The sequence below is a fragment of the Polypterus senegalus genome, chromosome 1 (assembly GCF_016835505.1).
Source record: "Polypterus senegalus isolate Bchr_013 chromosome 1, ASM1683550v1, whole genome shotgun sequence".
Taxonomy (NCBI): Eukaryota; Metazoa; Chordata; class Cladistia; order Polypteriformes; family Polypteridae; genus Polypterus; species Polypterus senegalus.
This window is the reverse complement of record NC_053154.1, coordinates 91356758-91376657: the sequence shown is the minus strand read 5'-3', so window position 1 is coordinate 91376657 and position 19900 is coordinate 91356758. Positions and strand designations below refer to the sequence as shown.

At 35.5% G+C, this 19900-nt stretch overlaps 1 protein-coding gene across 2 annotated transcripts in view; it reads right to left on the bottom strand.

Annotated features, from left to right (window-relative positions):
• Positions 1-19900, bottom strand: part of hps5 (HPS5 biogenesis of lysosomal organelles complex 2 subunit 2) — a 61637-nt gene that overhangs the window by 26346 nt on the left and 15391 nt on the right. For both annotated transcript variants that reach the window (XM_039753245.1, XM_039753253.1), the window contains exons 7-11: positions 14860-15075; positions 13361-13432; positions 13081-13169; positions 4770-4948; positions 3590-3748 (exon numbers count right to left, since the gene is read on the bottom strand). In XM_039753245.1, the coding sequence (XP_039609179.1) occupies positions 3590-3748; positions 4770-4948; positions 13081-13169; positions 13361-13432; positions 14860-15075 (715 nt within the window). The remainder of the gene's footprint in view (positions 1-3589; positions 3749-4769; positions 4949-13080; positions 13170-13360; positions 13433-14859; positions 15076-19900) is intronic.

Below are 19900 nucleotides of genomic sequence, written 5' to 3'. Positions count from 1 at the left end.
AAACAGAATAACTGAACAGAGTTATTCTATTCACAGAGAATATGAAATCAGATATGCAAACTCATGCCATCTAGCCTTATACCTTAGTTAAGAAAATAATTCAGAATTTCTGTTCAACCTGATTCACTACATCCTCAACAGTTTACACAGAGTACATATATGGATGACTGCTTTTCAGAGGCAACATCGACTAGGTCACCTCAAGGCTGCTATCTGCCTTCTCCTTTGTCTATTCTCTATACAGATGGCTTTCAGAGTTCCAACATGGACAGACATTTCCTAACTATGTGGATGACCCTGCCATTGTCAGTCTTTCACATGATAAGGCTGAACGTTAGACCTATGTTGAGGATTCTGTTAAGTGGTGCAATCATTATTCTATATAGCTAGATATCTTTAAAACCAATTATATGGCTGTAGATTCTGGTATTTTTTTCCTTCCCATCTCTCAAACAGTAATTGTAGTGGAGACTACAGAGGTGACATAACACTGCAAATACAGGGACAGTTGTTTAGACTCATTTTAATCATGATGTTGTAGTGAAATCTTTCAGAAAAAATATGCCCAATTCCACAAAGTGGTCAAAGGATAGTATATATAAATATATATTTATATAAATCATATACCACAACCACACAAGTCACCATTTAGCACATAAGGGAAATTCTGGAGCAGCACCTGACAGAAAGTTTTAAAGTACTTGGACACATCAGTAAATTCAATGCTTGAAAAAAAAAAAAAGAAAAAAAATCTTCTGATTAAGAGTAAAATAAAAATCAAAGTGCATCACAAATAATGCACACTTAACGCTGGGGTAGCATCATGGATTCTGCATATTTACATACTTAGCATGGAAATTAAATATTTATCTCCTAAGGCACATCTTGAAAATTAGTACCAGGCCAGTAGCTTGGCTGTGTCTGGGATGATGATTTTGTCTGCTGTGCTGGAGCTAAACAGAACCTGAGGGACAGTGACATGTAAAGCTCCCATGACTTTGAAACACAAGCCTAAAAGTGCAAGTTACTTTGGAGGAAAAAAAGAGAACAGAATAAGCACCAAAGTGACAGTATCTCCCTTGGTCATAACAATACTAGGGTTGAAAACTTATTAATTGCGTTATTGTTTCTTTGAGAGTTTTTGTTGGTAGAAATTAGCCTGTTTAATTTCTGCACAGTGAACTGTCAGTGCAGTTTTGTTCCTTGCACCCAGGAAGTGGCATTACAATATTCAAGCAAAGAATATGACAAGCAGTGGTTGAATGAATGAGCTTGTTCCAAAAAAAAAAAAAAACTGGAAAGATTAGCTGTATAAAGTAAATTCCAAAGTTTGCAAAATAACAATGGCCGTTTGGGATCAGAGGAAGATTATGACACAAATATCCATCACACCTTCTTACCCTGAAATGGTGACTAAACTAGCATGGGAGAATAATTAAAAGTCTGCCTGTAGCAGATAGCTACAGGGCTATCAGAGCGCAACTGGAGGAAGAGACTCCTTAATATACAGATCACTCAGTGGACCTGTAGTTATAGCAGAGGGAAGAAGCTGGCTGGTATACTCTGCAAAATAAACTGTTTAAAATACAAAAAAAAAAAAAAAGTCACTTGTGATATAGCACAATGAATATTTTTGGTATAGAGAAGAGCAGTGAAGGGTATCCTTCTATATAAAAGCGGTCGAGATTGTCCTTCCGTCCCGTGAGTGCTACGCAGGCACGGAGTTTCACACACAGACCGTGCGAGTAGCACGGAGTTTCACACACGCCATTAAACAATGGGATTTGTAGTTTCATTTTTACAGGTAAAAGATGATTTTTTACTCCAGACTGTGCGATATCTTCTTCTTTCTTACTATATATAAGCGGTCAAGATTGCCCTTCCGTCCCGTGAGTGGAAAGCGTAGCAGTATTCCGCTTATCACAGACTTACTACTTGCAGCTTGCGGTATGAAGCGACATGATGTGAGCAGAGTTCTGGTGCTTCCATCGTTCCCTTGCTATTGTGTGCGATGCGCTGGAAAAATAGACAAAATTATGTCTTTGGAAATAATTAATGTTGATGGTGTACAAATGCCTCACCGCGTAGTAAATATCAGGGGGGTTCAAAAGGGCGACCTCAATATGGAAAAAAAGTTAAAATTTCATCACAAAAATAACAGAAACTACGAGTATTAAAGTAATACCGCTCAAATGCAATATAACCAAATTAATGAGTTTGTATAAAATATCAAATTGATCTACATATTGAATTGCCTTAAGAAGTGGTCAACTTAAAAGTTGGTCACCTTAAAAGGCAGGTCAGCCTAGTAATAATGAAAAAGGTGTAAAGAAAACTGCAGAATTTAAGGAAAGGTCCCTGTAGGGGATATGAAAGGAATGACAGAGAGCTGCAAATGTAAAAACAGTTTGCGAAATTATTTAAATAAATTGTGAATCATCCATAAATTAAAAAAATAATAATAAAAATATATATACATACATATATGGAAATGTATGGTACTGTGTCATCATTTACAAAACTATATTTTCCTTGTCCTCAACTAAAGGCTTGGTTCAAATTGTCCTGTGCCTCTAGCAAATATGATGCATCCTAAAATCAAAAAGCTTTGGAATTTACAATAAAAAATTCACCCAGAAAATTTACAACATTAAAACAAGAAAAGTATTAATTGAAAACAGAGCAGAATTCTGTAATTTTAGCAAGTACTGACTAGATATTACAATGAAATACAAAGAAGTATCACTGATTGTTTAATGTGCCTTAAGTCACACTGAATTGTTGTCATCGTTTTATGAATTGTTGAATGTGGATGCATTAGGGAAAATAACCAAGCACATGTTAATAAAAATCACTGTGAATGATAGGCTGTAGAAGGTGTGGTGTATGGCCAGCCGTTTATCCCGGCCAATACCACCAAGCCGCCAGGTGGAGCCCTCCCTGCAGTATGGAGGTTCCCCGAAGACAAGCAGGATATCATGGACATTGCAGTTTTTATACGCAGCCCTGCTGGATGCCATGGGGGCCACTAGGAGATGCTGCAGGGGGGAACAACAGTTTTTTACCCTACGCCTCCGGGGTGAAGAAAAGGACTTTTTACCTTTTCCCTGATCAGGGAATATAAAAGGATTGTGGGAGCTCCCAGATAGCGAGCTGAGCTGGGTGGTAGGAGGGCAACGCGTCTGGGAGTGTGGAGGATTGTATTATTGTGATTATTGTTTATTATATGAGTATAGTGGAGGAGAGGGTGCTTTGTGCACTGTGGCAATTTAATAAAGTCATCATTTGGACTTTTACCTGGTGTCTGGAGTCGTGGACAGGGGTTCAAGGGAGCGATAGCGCCCCCTATCTGTCACAAAGGATATATGTCTAATTAGTTAATAAACTTCAAAAAGAACCTGTTTGCATACAAGTATAAAATCAGGTGGTTTCAGCGTGTGCATTTTTAATGAAAGCAAATAATGACATTTTTTTTAAAAAACAAAAGACCTGCCAGAACAGTAAAATATGAGCTTTTTCAAAACCAAATACATCTTGAATATTATTTACTTTTAATAAAAGAATACAAACCCTGTATTGCAATACTTACATGAGATGAAATGCTGCTTCTTCTACTGCTGGAGGCAGAGTCAAGGGGCTCTATTTTTAAAATCAATTCCTCCAGCTGGCCAATCAGATCTGAATGACAGTTAACATCCAGTTGGTTTTTCAGATGTTCTAGTCGGTCCAGTGGCAAAACCTTACGAGCCTAAATTTAAACAAAAACCATTTGAACATAAACATGTCATTTCTGTAGAATTTGGAACCCCAGTAGTTAATACACAGTATGAACAATTTCAGATTAGGAAAATCCAAGGTTCCATTAGCTTTTGTTAATTCTTAAAGTAATAATAAACTCTGCTTTAATGCATGCATTTGTGGTACTATTTTTATTTCTTTATAAAAATTTAATATTTAAACAGATGTACAATAAAATGTAGCCATCCCATTTTGACCACATCTTTTAAACTAACCATTATTAAGAATTTGGTTACAGTAACCACTACCATGTAGGGCTAAAATGCCTTTCTATTTCACATGCTACTGTGTTCTAATTATTCAATGACATAAACACAAGAATTCCTAGACCAGACTGTATGCTTCACATATTGTTCAATAAAAATTAAGCTATAATTTACAGTACATAAAGGGGGGATTTAAAAAACATAAAATATGTAAAACAATTAGATAATATAATAAGGTGTTTAACACTATATTATTCTTTCCTTTCTGGAAAAGCTAATAAAATGTATTATTCCCTTTAACAAAGCTGGAATCCTAGAATCAGTAGCATTTAATACTTTCATCATTAACATTTAATTTCTTCCACTGCTGACTTTTCTGACATTCGGTTATTACTCATAGTAAGTTAGAACAAGCATTCAAGTTACTCATAAAATATAGTGTTTAAAAATCAATTCATATTAAGGAAAGGCATTGAAGCAGGTCCACCAGCAACCATGAATTAGATTAATTAGGTTGGAAGATGTTTTGTTATTAAAGAAGTGGGTGTGAATAGTATTGTAGGACACAAAAATGTGTATTAAACATGCATATAAGTACAAAAAACTAGCTTCAGTTAAAATACAAGTCACATAATAGCTAATGACTGAGTGTACAGAAAGATAATTCTGCTGGACCACAAGAGCTATGTCCCATGACTTATTCCGAAATACTAGGCCAAATCACATGTTAAACATTAAAGACTGAATCCTCACTGCCAAACTGACCTTTCCAGAGGAGATCACATGACAGAACAAAGAACAGACAGCAGCAGCTAAGACCCAGGAATCCCTACGAAGAAGCCTTTCCACACATCGCTCCACAGACAGCAAATAAAGGTGAGAGATGTGTCCATCAAAATGGAGGCAGAAAAGTTCATTTCTGTAAACTGCAACGTCCAGGACTTCTGAAAAACAGAAATGTTTAATGACTTTAAAGTTAGAATTTTTCAGAATAATAATATGTTAAGAGGTGTGGGAATTTTAATATATAAGGCAATACCATTCACAGCTTCAGAAGTAGTATCTGACCCTGAAGGGTCCAACGTCATGGTGATGGGCAATTTATTTAATTGCAAAATAATTTTGATGAATAAATATGCAGCTAATGTGGATGATACAAATTTTATGCAAAATGTATTTGTATTCATTCCCAATATGAGCATTCATAAAATTATGACTGGAGAGCGCTTGGAGTAGTGAGAAAAGCACTAAATAAATATTATTATTATTATTATTATTATTATTAGTAGTAGTAGTAGTAGTAGTAGTAGTACCACAAAGACAATCACACAGTTTGTAATGGACCACAATTTATCAGACCCAGAATTAGAGATTTTTAATTCCAAATTCAAGAAAAGATTCCTTCTTCTCACCAGTACATCACAGCTACTCAAGAATTGATTATTTCTTCAGTAATATTTCAAATCTTTCTCATAAAAATTAACCAGAGACTAAGAAAGAGTCAGAGTTAATCAATGAGATTTCCATAATAGATTATAAATATGCCACATCTCCAAATGAGGCATTTTACAGACAACAAAAGAAACTGAACAACTCATGTTTAAATTGTGACATCATTATTTTCAACATGGAAATAAAGCTAATACAATTTTAGTTCAACAAATCCTAAAGCAGGAAGTTTGCAGTGCACTAACAGAAATTACCAATACAACTAGAGATAAGAATATGGACCATAAAATTATAACTTGCACATGTAATGTCCTTATAAAGTCCTTATACTCCACTCATGTTAAATGTTTTTTAATACAAATATCACAGCTCAATACTCTGTGTAATGAAGAATCTGACAAACCTCTGACACTCTCAGAATTACTGGATGCTATAAACTTACTCCAACGTGGGAAAGCAGTAGGACCTGATGGCCACCCAATGACAGAGTTGAATGAGACTATGTTTTCACCACATTGCACAAATTTGGGTTTAGCCCAAAAATATCTGTATGGATAAAATAAGTTTATATCAGTCAAGAAGACTCAGTTCCTCTTATCAACATGAACTCAGACTACTTCAGACTAGAACATGGTACTCGACATCATCATTGCTTTTTCCATTTGCCATTGAACCACTGGCTGTTCATTTTCAAAATACATCAGAGATAAAGGTGATTATCAGAGAAGAATATAAAATATCACTATATGCAAATATGGTACTTTATATATCAGACCCACAAACACCTTCACTATTGGTCCTTAACTCATCAGCAGAATGTAAAAAGACCTCTAGATTTAAAACTAATTTGAATAAAAGTGTGATTTTTCCAGAGTACTCTCTAATACACCAAACTAGATTGGATATCTATCCGTTCATGCTATAAAAGCAGTTTAAATATCTAGGGACAAACATCGTAAGTAAATATAAAGATCTCTTTCAACACAATTTTGGTACTAGCATAAAAAAATCAATCCATTATCCAACCCGCTATATCCTTAACAGATTATCTACCCTTCATTTCACCTTAGCAGCAACAGTCAAGATGAACATTTTTTCAAAGTTTCCATTTCTATTTCAGAGCATCCCCACAGACATTAACAAATCATTCTTTAAGAAACTAGACTTAATTATATCCCCATTTATTTGAAATTCAAGATGTACACACATTCAAAAGGCTACTCTACAAAGACAAAAAGTAGAAGGTGGCATGGTACTACCCAACTTTCAATTTTATTACACACACTGATAAATTTACACAAGCCTGGTCAGCAATGGAAACCAGCTAATTTAAAACCAGCTTCATATTTTCTTCTTATCGAACGCTCCATCATAGATAAGGGATGTTCTTATGATAAAGGTGTATCAGCATGTGAGATACAAAAAACACAAATCAGTGCAAACGTTGCTTCTGAATAGTTTGGGTATTAGTGTGTGGTCATATAGGCACAACAGAGAGAGAGAGAGGTTAGGAGCACATGCTGCATCCACATAGGAAATAAAGGCAGTGTGCTCCGTGGTTACTCTCTCAGGTGGGTGTTGCCATATCATAATCTCTTGGAACAATAGCGCAAGTTTTCCGCATTCGACTTATACGACCGACATTATAAAATACCAGAAATTATACAGTAAAATCAAGTCCCGATTTATGGGCAGGAGAACATATCTGCGAATATATAAGGTAATAACTTTCATCAATATACTAATGACCCAGGTGTCCATCAATCACTTAGAATATGGAGCCAATACAGGACACACTTCATGGCAGTGAAGCTTTAATCTGTTGCACCTCTACATGTTAATCACCTTTTTCAATCTTCTCAAACCTACTCAGTGTTTAATCTTTGGAAAATGTTATGGATTAAGATATTAAGGGAACTGTATATAGAGAATATATTTTCATTTTATGAACTATTATGCTTCAAATTTAACTTACCAGCAACACAATATTTCCACTATTTTCAAATCGGAAATTAAAAAAAAAGAAATCTACCCCATTTTCCAGCCATCCCACCCATTTCTATTCCAGAGACAATGCTGATCAGTCTTGAAGACTCAGCCTGCATTTGAACAATATATAAAAATATCTAAAAGAATTTTCCCTTCAACAATTCTAGGGTATGGTGGGAAAAAGACCTTTCAATCAATTTCAGAAAAGGAGAGGAAGTCAGCCTTACATAAAATTCACTCTAGTTCTATATACGCCAAACACTGAGTAATTCAACTTAAAATCTTTCATTTATCACACTTCTCCAGTTTACAATTGTCCAAAATATACCCAGGGCAAGATCCACCTTGCAATATTTGATATCTAGCTCCAGCATCACCAGGCTACATATTTTTGGAATGCAGCAAATTAACATAATTTTGGACAAATATCTGTAAATACTTATCAGCTAGCTTTGGTGTCACAATCATTCCTATCCCATTAATTGCAATATCTGGTGAACTCCCAGGTGGGCCTAAAGTGGATAAGAAGAAATTGATTGTAATTGCCTATACCACACTGCTAGCACATAAACTTACCTTGCTTAACTGGCAGAATACCAACCCACCTTTTATAACTGTGGGTAACTTACATTCTATACTATTTGAAATTACAAAAAACAAAATTCTCACTTAAGAGGATCTGTTCAAAACTTTTTAAAAACATGGCAAGACTTAATTGAAAAAATGTAGAATAATGATTCACATAGGGGAAAAAGATGTTTTTTTCCTGCTTGTGGCTCTCCTCTATTTGGGGATGAATTCTTGTTCTGTTAGGTTGTTTTTTTCTGTGCTTTCTTTGCTTTTTTAATTTTCTGGTGGTGTTTTTTCCCACAAGACTGATTTTGAATTTATTTGTTGTACTGTATACCTTATCTACTTGACTGTTTATTATGTTACTTTCTTAAAATAAAATAATAAAAAAAATTCTTTTAACAGACTTTAGAAAAACAGTCATCCATTTTAATCATGAATTTCTATTTCTAGAATAATTGAGTAAAAGGTAAGTAAAAGTCACAACAGCTAAGTGTCTCCTCTTATGAATAAACTTTACAATCCAATGATTGTTACTATTAACTGGAGTTCTAATCTATACACCATAACAAAAAGACATAAAAATTATTACATGTAATTGGGTGAGGCAGATTTTGATATCATTAACATATTTAAGCTACAAAATCTTATCTGGATAAAATGTGATCTGTAAGACTTTGATGCAAACATGACTGTGGTAATGCTATTGGATAAGAGCAAAACTGTCCTTTTTCATGAGTTTGGATCTGTAGAGATCAGCGCATTGTTAAATCATTTGAGTCTGAGGCTGTTACAGAATGCCAAGGAAACTGTTTAACTTTTAAGAATATGATTCAGCACAGAGTATCCCAGTTTTTCCCTCCTCATTAGAAAAAAATACACACACCTTTACCTACGCAGAAACAGTGTTTCTCATTAAATTCTTGCAAACAGGTTAATGCACAGGCAGACAAATTACAAACAGTGCTTCACATATATTAAGCTTATTAATAGGCCCCCTTCAGTAGCAAAATGCACATTTTCCCCAACATATACACAATCACAATCAGAAAATCACATGTGACAGTAATTTTCTTTTATCTGCTATTAATTAACTTTAGAGACATAAGCCCTTGTCAATTTTTTCACTCATAAGGATCTCACAATACAGTATATTTGTGACAGAGATAGATAATATTTTGAGTAGATTAGGATTGTTCAGATTTAACTTTCGTTTTTTTAAACTCCGAGTGGCCATCACTAGCATGTACATGAGGAAAGAAATAAATTTAAAAAATTTGTGGGTGGAGTATTCCTTTAACATTGATAGTAGGTTCATCATTTATGTCTTTTCCAGAATTTAACCCACGGTTTAAACATTTTTTTTGCAGTAAATGAGAAGGGCATGCATGTTATACAAGGATGAGGGTTATCTAGATATTTGTAAACAAAATCCTTATTCTTTCTACAATTAATGATTATCAGATAATGTATGCAAGTGGAAATTTCTTCTACTGCTGGAGGCAGAGTCAAGGGGCTCTATTTTTAAAATCAGTTCCTCCAGCTGGCCAATCAGATCTGAATGACAGTTAACATCCAGTTGGTTTTTCAGATTTTCTAGTCGGTCCAGTGTCAAAACCTTACGAGCCTAAATTTAAACAAAAACCATTTGTTAATAAACACGTCATTTCTGTAGAATTTGGAACCCCAGTGGTTAATATGCAGTATGAACAATTTCAGATTAGGAAAATCCAAGATGCCATAAGCTTTTGTTAATTCTTAAAGTAATAATGAACTCTGCTTTAATGCATGCATTTGTGGTACTATTTTTATTTCTTTATAACATTTTTTATATTTAAACAGATGTACAATAAAATGTAGCCATTCCATTTTGATTACATCTTTTAAACTAACTATTATTAAGAATTTGGTTACAGTAACCACTACCATGTAGGGCTAAAATGCCTTTCTATTTCACATGCTACTGTAATATACAGTAAGACCCCATTTAACACTACCCCGTTTACCACTGAATCTATATATCTGGTTTGTTCCAACCCCTAAAAAAAAGCACTAAATTTACAATAATTCGTTACAACTCTATTAACGCTCAAACAAAACCCAAATGAAGCAGTGAAAGGCATTGATTTTGAACGAAGATCAACCATAGATTTAATAGATTTAAAAACTGACGCAACATCCACAACATATGAATTACTGGAGACATGACAAGTGCAGATATAGCAGCTTCTATGGCATTTCCAACATCTTTAAAAGACATAATTAAGCAAAAGAATTCTTCTTCTTATTTCAGCTGCTCCCATTAGGAGTCACCACAGCAAATTACCTTTTTCCAAATCTTCCTGGAATTATCCTCCTGAATTGGTGTTTAATGTTGATGGATGAGAATGCCACACCGAAATTTTATATCATGCAAAGAAAAACGAGAACAAGGATTCAAAGCTGCAAAAGACCACTTAACCCTACTTTTGGGCGGTACACTAAAGGAGATTTCAAATTAAAACTGCTGTTTGTGTATCACTCAAAACTACAAGAACAATGAAGCTCCATCCATAAAGTGTTACTATGAACTTAAAAAAAACAGTGCCGAAAGCGCTGGTACTGATTGATAATGCAACAAGTCAAATACACTTTTCCAACTTTTTTGGTTTAAGTAGTTTATCTACCACCACTACTTTGTTAATCCAGCACATGGATCAGGTCGGTTGTTGGTGTTACCAGAGTTCCATCTCGCAGGACATTCTGGATATCATCGGGAGGAGTTGCAGCGCACAGCTTGATGGCAACACCGGTCTATACTGGGAACTGAGAAGGATGGCTGCGAGGGCTCTGAGGGCACATAAGGAGGCAGTGACATTCATGTCTCTGGCAACTCTTCCTATGAAGTTAGTAGATTGATTGGGAGAGTATTAGGGGTCATAAGGTCGCTGGAAAGGGATGTGTAGCGCTCCCGATATCTATGCAAAAGGACAAAGGTCCAAGTCTTTGTACTGTAGAATCCTGGTGCTTCCTGTTTTGCTATATGGTTGCGAGACATGGACACTATCCAGTGACCTGAGATGAAGACTGGACTGCTTTGATACTGTGTCTCTTCGGAGAATCCTTGGGTACCGCCGGTTTGATTTTGTGTCAAATGAGCAGTTGCTCATGGAGTCCCAAATGAGACACATTACATGCATTGTGATTGAGTGTCAGTTACAGCACTATGGCCATGTGGTGCAATTCCCCAAGGGTGATCCGGCTCATAGGATCCTCATTATTGAGGACCCGAGTAGCTGGACCATGCCAAGGGGACAACCATGTAACACATGGCTACGGCAGATAGAGGGACATTTCTGGAGGGTGGGACTGGACCGTGTGTCTGCCTGGTGGGTTGCCAACCTGGATTCCGAACTATTTCATCATGGGGTGGGTGCAGCAACATGCTGTACCAGTGCATGGTCCCCAACCTGACCTGACCTGACATAGACAACAGTAAACTCCCCTCTTCCTATTTATTATGTGTTAAAATGACCCCATTTAAGGCTGTTTCATTTAGTGCTTTGTTTTTTTAGGAACACACCCTGAGTGGAGTGTTAACGGGGGGATTACTGTATATAGGTTTATACAGTCATTATTGTCACACATACAGAGCAATCAACATGCAAATACATTGCTACACTCTAGCGCCATGATTACTGAGTATGTCAACCTTGGCTCTAAACCCCTGTCTTCCTTACCTGTAAAATCTCAGAATTTTCCATTAGCAAACATACTAATAATGTGGTGTGGAATGTGGAAACAGTGTCTCTGAACTGAAATAATTGGAAGGTTGAGGTTGTGTTCCAGTCAAAGAAGGATAACACTCTTCAGAGTCACAGATCCAGTAGGAGCAATGCAGATTCTGTGAACACCATAGGCCAGTGGACTGATAGCTTGTTCTTGCATTGTTACTTGAAGGAGTCATGGAAAATTGTCTATCCTGAATACAAATGCTTTATGGACGAATTATATCTTGTTACTAGGACTATAAGACCACAGTTTTAGGGGCCCTGCATTGTGATGCAAGGGTTGTGTTGTTTTGTTTACACATCTGCTATTTAGGTGGATTCCACCAGATGTAGATTCAAATATACATCCAGGGTGCATCTTGATTCCTAAAATTTTTTGAGCTATCAATGTATTTCTGAGACTTGGAGAGTATCAAGTTTGGAAAGCTAAAGGATCTCTATCATCTGCAGCTGGCAAAATCCTCTTCACCTTTCAGTCTGTAATCTCTGCTGCTTACTGGAGTAGTCTGCAGATGAGTACAATCTGTCTGGATGAGAATTAACATCTCCAAATATTAATTCACAATCCCCTTACTAAATATAGTGGTTGGCTACTTACAGGTTAGGGAGAAACAGTATTCACAATTTAAGCAATTCAAGTACCTCAAAATCTTAACACAAGTCAACAAAAATGACTTGAAACTGAGTTTCAAATCAGTGAAGTGGTATTTCTGAAGATATTGTACTAGACTTCGGTAATGAAGCAAGAGCTATGTCTTGGGTCAGCCTATATCCCGATCTTCATTTAAGTTCACAATTTCTAGGTCGTGACTGAAAGAATGAGATTGCAGTTATATGTGGTCAAAATAGGGTTCCTATGTGTGTTTGCTGGGCTTACTCTCCACCACAGTGTGAGCAGTTTATCAATAGAGTGGGATCTCAGATGACAATCATCATTTCTCCAGACAAAAAAAAGCCATTTGGAGTGGTATGGAAATGCAGGACATACTGCAAGGATTACCTCTCAGTTGGCCAGGATATGTCTTGAAATTACTCAAAAGGAGCCGGAAAATGTTACCGAGATCAGTCAGATACATTCACTTTGATATGCAGCCATCACAAACCCCACTAGAAAAATTGGATCAAAACTGAAGTGATTGTGAAAAATGATGATATAGGTTTCCTCCTGAATAAGCCTTTATTACTGCCATAACAATGTTAAACACTACAATAGAAGATTGAGTTAAATACCCTAAACAATACAAATGTATTCATAGTATCGAGAAAATATGAGATATATTTAGAAGGTAAACACAGACCTTTTACTTCACTCCACAGGAGGACTTGCACACATTGAGGTATAAATATATAGATGCCCTTTTCTGTCCATGTTAAGAGATACTGGTCACTGCCAGGAGAAAGACACAAAAGAGTTTTAGTTGAGCTTTGCATAAGCCAAGGACCATACATTATGGACCATAACATTGTATGAGCTCTTGGCTGTGGCATAATACTTGTCTAGTTCAACACAAAGATTTTTTTTACTTCTATTTAAAAATAAATCTAAGAGCAAAAAATTAAAACATCACTTAATCTTACCTGACAAGCAGTAGTTTTGGGAATGCTATGGATTGTGGAAAACAGGTTGTTTTGGCATATACTGGGTCAGACCTGGCAAAATTTAATAAGTAATTACTTTTTTCATACACATAGTGTGGACAAGTATGCTGTACCATCTTAAACATTACTTAGATGTTTCACCAAGCTAAACTACTACATTGTTCCATCTACCAAATAAGATCCATGCTTTATTAAAATGCAATACATTTGCACAGAAATACAGTAAATTAACCCATAGTAAGTGTTCTAATAATTAAGAATTGCGAGAACTAATTAACTAAAAATAGGCTTTTAAAACAAAGCCGATGGTTTTATACAGAACTGTCTTGACTAATCAATAAAAACATAGAGATCGATGAAATTGTTAATTTGTATGTTTCATGCCTTTCGAGTAATTCTCGTATTACATAGGTAAATGAACTTTTATTTTGACATTGTCCTAATGTACTGTAATGTCAAATTTCAAAAATAAGAAAGTGCAGCCATTAGAAACATCTAGGTATCAAGCTAGCTACTTTATTCCAATTAGGATTTAGGCTGCATACAGGGACCTATACAGTAGTCTAATGCAATATATTTAGCTGAGATATATCATCTGTACACTGAGAAAAAGAATGGTGGAATTCTTACCTACTTTTTGCACCATGTACAGGTACCTTTGTAAAAGTGCTAATGTTTATGAATTGCCATTTGTTACAACAGGTAAGTACCGGTACTTGTGTAACAAGATACACTGCTTCCACATTTCAACAGACAGTGCAATACCAACATTAGCTCTGCTGCAAAACGTTAAACACGTAGCAAAAATCATACATCATAATACCCTAATAGGCTGTACTACTTCTACACTAAAGAAAATAAAGTCCTTAAAAATGGGTATGAGAGGACCTACAAGTCATTTCTCCCCATCATTAACAGAGAGTTTTAATTAGTATTTAAGATTGCACTGGAGGAAAACCAGAACGCCAGAAGAAAAAACCTCATAGGCTCCATACAATTAGTGGCTACATTGTAACAGCAGTCCATATTTCTGGATCATATCTTAATATAAATATAATTAGGATTTCTTTTTTAATAAATTCAAGTTTTCAGTCTGAATTTTATAAGTATTTGGAACACAATGTTCAATTAAAGTAATAAAAGTTGGAATTTGATATGTCTACAAATTATCTTCATATGTGCTTTAGAGAGATACATAAATAGAAACAATTTATCAAAATATATATTTTACAAACAGGAAGAAATCTTCCAAATCTACTAACATTAATCACACATGTTAGTTTCTAAGTTTTATTCATAAGATCCTTAATATAAAGAGGTTATTGCATGTATATAATTTCTGTACATATACCGGTTATATACTGTAATTTCATCCAGCTAAATAAATAGAGGTGAAAATCTCTAATCAAGACATTGAATTCTGTTGAGTTCTCTATTATTGAATGCATATTTTTTATCTCTCACACTTTGCACTGTACCTGTTTGAAATGACTGGCAGAGGAGGTGATGCCAACATCTTTTTAAATTGATGCGTGCTCAACACATCTCCTTCAATGTTCACTTCCCACATTCTTGATCCAGGACGGGCACAATAAATAAGTGGTGATGGAGAGGTGCTATTCTTAGCTAGTGGAAAAAAGCAAGCACCATATTCACCATCACGCTCCTTGTTTCCAATCCTCCAAAATTTCTCCCTTCAACAAAGTAAGCAAATTTAATTAATAGCAGTTTTAGCCGTAACCATTCAAAGCTAATATTTTCATACTCGTAAACTATTTGAGAAGCAGTGTTAGCCAGCATCTTGAATTCAATAAAATCTTTCAAAATTAAACATATTTTTTTGTTTTTACGGGTAAGAGTAATAGTAGCAGTACAGATTTTAGGCTTAATGCACATTTTTATTTTATTGCACACTTATTTCTTTCACCTGGGGCTACACAAATAATCATGTAATAATCATGATTACAATTACATCTGTCACAATGACGGCACTCCATTTACTTGTAATACTCCCGCTATGTCAGAGATTGATCTTTCCCAGTTACATATGGCTTGAATAGGAAATGAGTTTTGTAATTAAGCATAGACACCTTTAATAAGCACAAGTGTGTTTGTAAATCAGAGGCACGGAGATCATATGAATAATAACAGGAGATCATGCTGAATACATTTTTAGGGGTCTGTTCCCTAACAATATTTTTTATAAAGTGTGAATTTTTTTTCTCTCCTTTTTGCAGCACCCTCCAGAAAAAATAAGAAGTAATACTGAATCTAACTTACCTTACACTTTTAACATATTTTAGTATTAAATTGAAGATAATTATTTGGAATATGGAATTATTGTTTTTTCTATAGCAAGGACACTGATCAAAAATACATATTGTGCAAACTATTGGAGCACTGCACTCAAATATTTACACAACCATCTACAATTTAACCATAGTGCAAACAACATCAAGTTCCAGTAACGTTAGGTCAGTGACATAGATAACCATTAATTGTTTTTTTATGCTAATGCATGTCCGTATTGAGCAGGCTATTTAAGGTAAATTCTGATAAGTCATTGTGTTTTATTTATCAAAATTCAAGGTTCCAACATGCAATGAAGGTTTTCAAAAATGATCGAACACCCAAGGTAAAAGGTACATCATATCCTCTAGCACTTACTTTATTTTTTTCCCCAAATCACAGAAAGGAAATCCAATGGGCAGGTGAAGCTTTATGCAACCACAATTGATTTGTGGCTGAGTAGAACTATGGAAGTATGCCTGAGCATAGTGGTTCATTCTATTAATAAAAGCATTTTTGAAGAAAGCAAATGTTCACAAACTGCATACACTCCTCAACAACAGCAGCAAGTTTGCATGATTACAGATAACAGGGTGAATGTATTAAATGTCACTACTATCAGCAATTGCTCCAGAGTTCTGAGCTTTGGTCATAGGCTGTGCTAATCAATGGTTGAGTATGCTATCACTAAAACTAAGCACTGTCCAGAGCATTGTGTCCAAGTCTTTGCAATACTACCATATATTACATAGGTAATAGTTCAATGCTTTATGTTTGTGCAGATATCATGTAAGCATTAAGTGAATTTGAAAAGTATTTAGACAGTGATGTTCTTTTTGATTTGATGGTTCTGTATGTGTATTCTAGCACATTACAGAAATGAAACAATGACATAAGCATGTAACATCTAAATACTTTTTAAGCTTGTTACATGTTAAAATGTGTTTCATGTAATTCTGTCAAACACCTGTATTACAAAATTATCAGGTTGTATTTACATTAACTTGTGAAGTTACTGTCATTTAAGTTTATTGTGTGCTTTGATTTTACATACACATGCAACTTTTGTTTTCCGAAAAACCCAATTTAACATTCTGATGTTTAACATTTTCCGACATTTTACCTTTTTGAATTGTGAATGGTGGTGATGACTGGTTTTCAGAAGAACATGGGTTTAAAAAATATATATGTTTTTATTATATTTACATTTTATTTTATAATTATTTGAGCATCATTATTTTCCTTCATTTACTGTATCACTTAAAACTGTCAAATATATTAAATAAGCATCCTGTATGTTTATTTTAAACAATAAAAAGAAACAATATTGTTTTAAACATTTTTTAATATATTTTCTAGCATTTAACAATTTCACATTGACAAATTTTTAAGTGGTTTAGAAAACTGCTAATTAGAGGCACCACTGAATTGTGTGTGTACAGAATAAAGTAACTTGTATGCATTTGGCAACACAAAATACATATTTCACTTTAGTGCTATTAATTAAAACCAAAAATTGCAATTACAGTATCAAGGGCACTAATCATCAAATGTGAATTCTATGGTCTGCTGCCACTATCTTCCCTGTTCATACATACGAGATAAGACAATATGTTTGATCACACATGTAACAGAAAAGTAAATCAACATAAAATACATGTTGGCTTTGTAAACTTTTAAAATTGAATCAAAATTGAAAAAATTGAGCAACACTGAATTAAGCTTTTAAATAAGACAATAAATAACAAGTCACAAAAAATGAAAATTTTAAAGCATGAACAGTTTCCCACAATGCTATATGTAATACACAAGGCAAATGATTCCAGCAAGATGTTGAAGTGAGACCCATATCCTTTGAAAAACTACTGAGAGGAATCTTGCATATGAACTCTATGCAAGTACATTAACACAAGCAGTATATAAATTACTAGCACAATACCCACGCTTCGCAGCAGAGAAGTAGTGTGTTAAAGAAGTAATGAAAAATAAAAGGAAACATTTTAAAAATAATGTAACATGATTGTCAATGTAATTGTTTTGTCACTGTTATGAGTGTTGCTGTAATATATATATACAGTGGAACCTTGGTATACTGTACGTCCTTAATTCGTTCCAGACCCTTTGACTTATACCAAACAGGACGTATACCAAACAAATTTTTCCCATAAGAAATAATGGGAAAATGATTAATCTGTTCCCATGAAAAAAAACATTCTATTGCTATTGGCATATTATACATTGATGGGGTTGTATAAAATAATTTAAACACTGCTTAATACTAAAATACATAAATACAAAAGCAATTAGATGAAATAAATTAAGATTTTACCTCACCTTAATTTTTAATAACATCTTTGTTTTTCACAATCGTAGATACCGTCGTTCTCGGCAAACAGTATACAACAGCCATGTCCCGGATACGCATGCCACCTTTATACTTTTCAACAATCAATTCAAATTTACATGAAAAAAACACAAAATCACGTTGTGACGATGCAGGTTTGCTGTATGCTCCCATCAGCTGCCAGGGAGCCCTTGAACCCTACACCGTCGGTAATGTGCCTCACTGCTAACCTCATCGGTAAAGCAAGGGGATGGTGAAAAAGTGCAAAGTGCTTTTATTAAAACAATTAACAAAACAAGATCAAATTAAAGTGCAGTCTCCAAAGTTCCAATAAATAATCCATAAAATCAGAAGTGAAACGTGGAGGTTAAAAACAATAGAAAAAAGTCTTCTTAAAAACAACAAGGTTAAAATAGAGCAGGAAGCATTCTTTAAAAATAAAAAAAACAAGAAGAAGCCCGGTCCCTTTTTACCTGGCGGCCCCCCTGCTTCCCAAAAGGGGAGTCGCCCTACTTGCAGCTGACGTTAACTCTGCCTCCCTCCCTCACTCACTCACTCACCCTTCCGTCTGTTCTTTCTTTTTACTCCCCTTCAAGCCAACTCGCGCTTCTGTTTATCAAGATAAGCAGCCCTCTCTCTCACTCACTCAACCTCCCGTCCGTTCTTTTTTACTCCCCTTCTAGCTGACTCGCGCTTCAGTTCATCAAGATAAGCAGCCCCAGGAACAATCATGAATGCGGACGTCCCTCACAAGTGCACTTTGGTGAGAAACGCCCACATCGCTAATCGCCCTGACAACCTTCAGCCACATAACCACCACGCCCCCTCACCAAGCTGCGAGCGCGGTGATTATCTATACTAATAAAAGGCAAAGCCCTCACTCACTCACTCACTCACTCACTCATCACTAATTCTCCAACTTCCCGTGTAGGTAGAAGGCTGAAATTTGGCAGGCTCATTCCTTACAGCTTACTTACAAAAGTTGGGCAGGTTTCATTTCGAAATTCTACGCCTAATGGTCATAACTGGAAGGTATTTTTCTCCATTAACTGTAATGGAGTTGAGCTGGAAGGGCGGAGTTTCGTGTGACATCATCACGCCTCCCACGTAATCACGTGAACTGATTGTCAACGCAGTGCGTAGAAAACCAGGAAGACCTGCAAAAAGCGCTTAAGAAAACATGCATTATATAATTGAGAACGCAGCGAAAAACAATAAGAAGCGAGCGAGTGACATATACTACCATATTCATGAGTGTTGCTGCCTCGGAAAGAAAGCAAGGTGTAAACCTAAACTTTAAATTAAGTTCATAGACAGGCTACCGCTGGCGTTTCACATGCCCACAGGTAATGCAGGATACAAGTTTAATGAGAGGACGCAGGATATAAACGAGAGTTTTGATCACTTTATAACTAAGTTAAAATTGTAGGTGAAGGGGTGTGCTTATGCAAATTCCGAGACTGTGTTTGTGGGGATTGACAGTTAAGGCGGGTGGGGAGTCACGCCATCATCTCCCTCCCATTCATCTAATTTCGGTCTGAGCTGAGCTCAGCGCTAATGCCGTCTTTCGAAGCAACTTTGTCAGACTGCCACCAAATACTCACAGAAAAATCCACAAGTTAATACACACGCTGTCTCTATAGAGTTTCTCCACACTGAATCCTCCAGGCACTACTTACAAAAGGTCACATTGACAATCGTGTTACGTTATTTTTAAAATCTTTCCTTTTCTTAGCACAAGCACAGCTGAGAAGCTTCATGCATGTGCTCCATAACGCGCTAAAAATAATGCATTTAATCACACTTTGCATTACAAGCAAAGGGGAGCTTTTGTCAATGCATGATTTCCTGGTACAACGATTACATTGATCAGCGATCCCATTCAT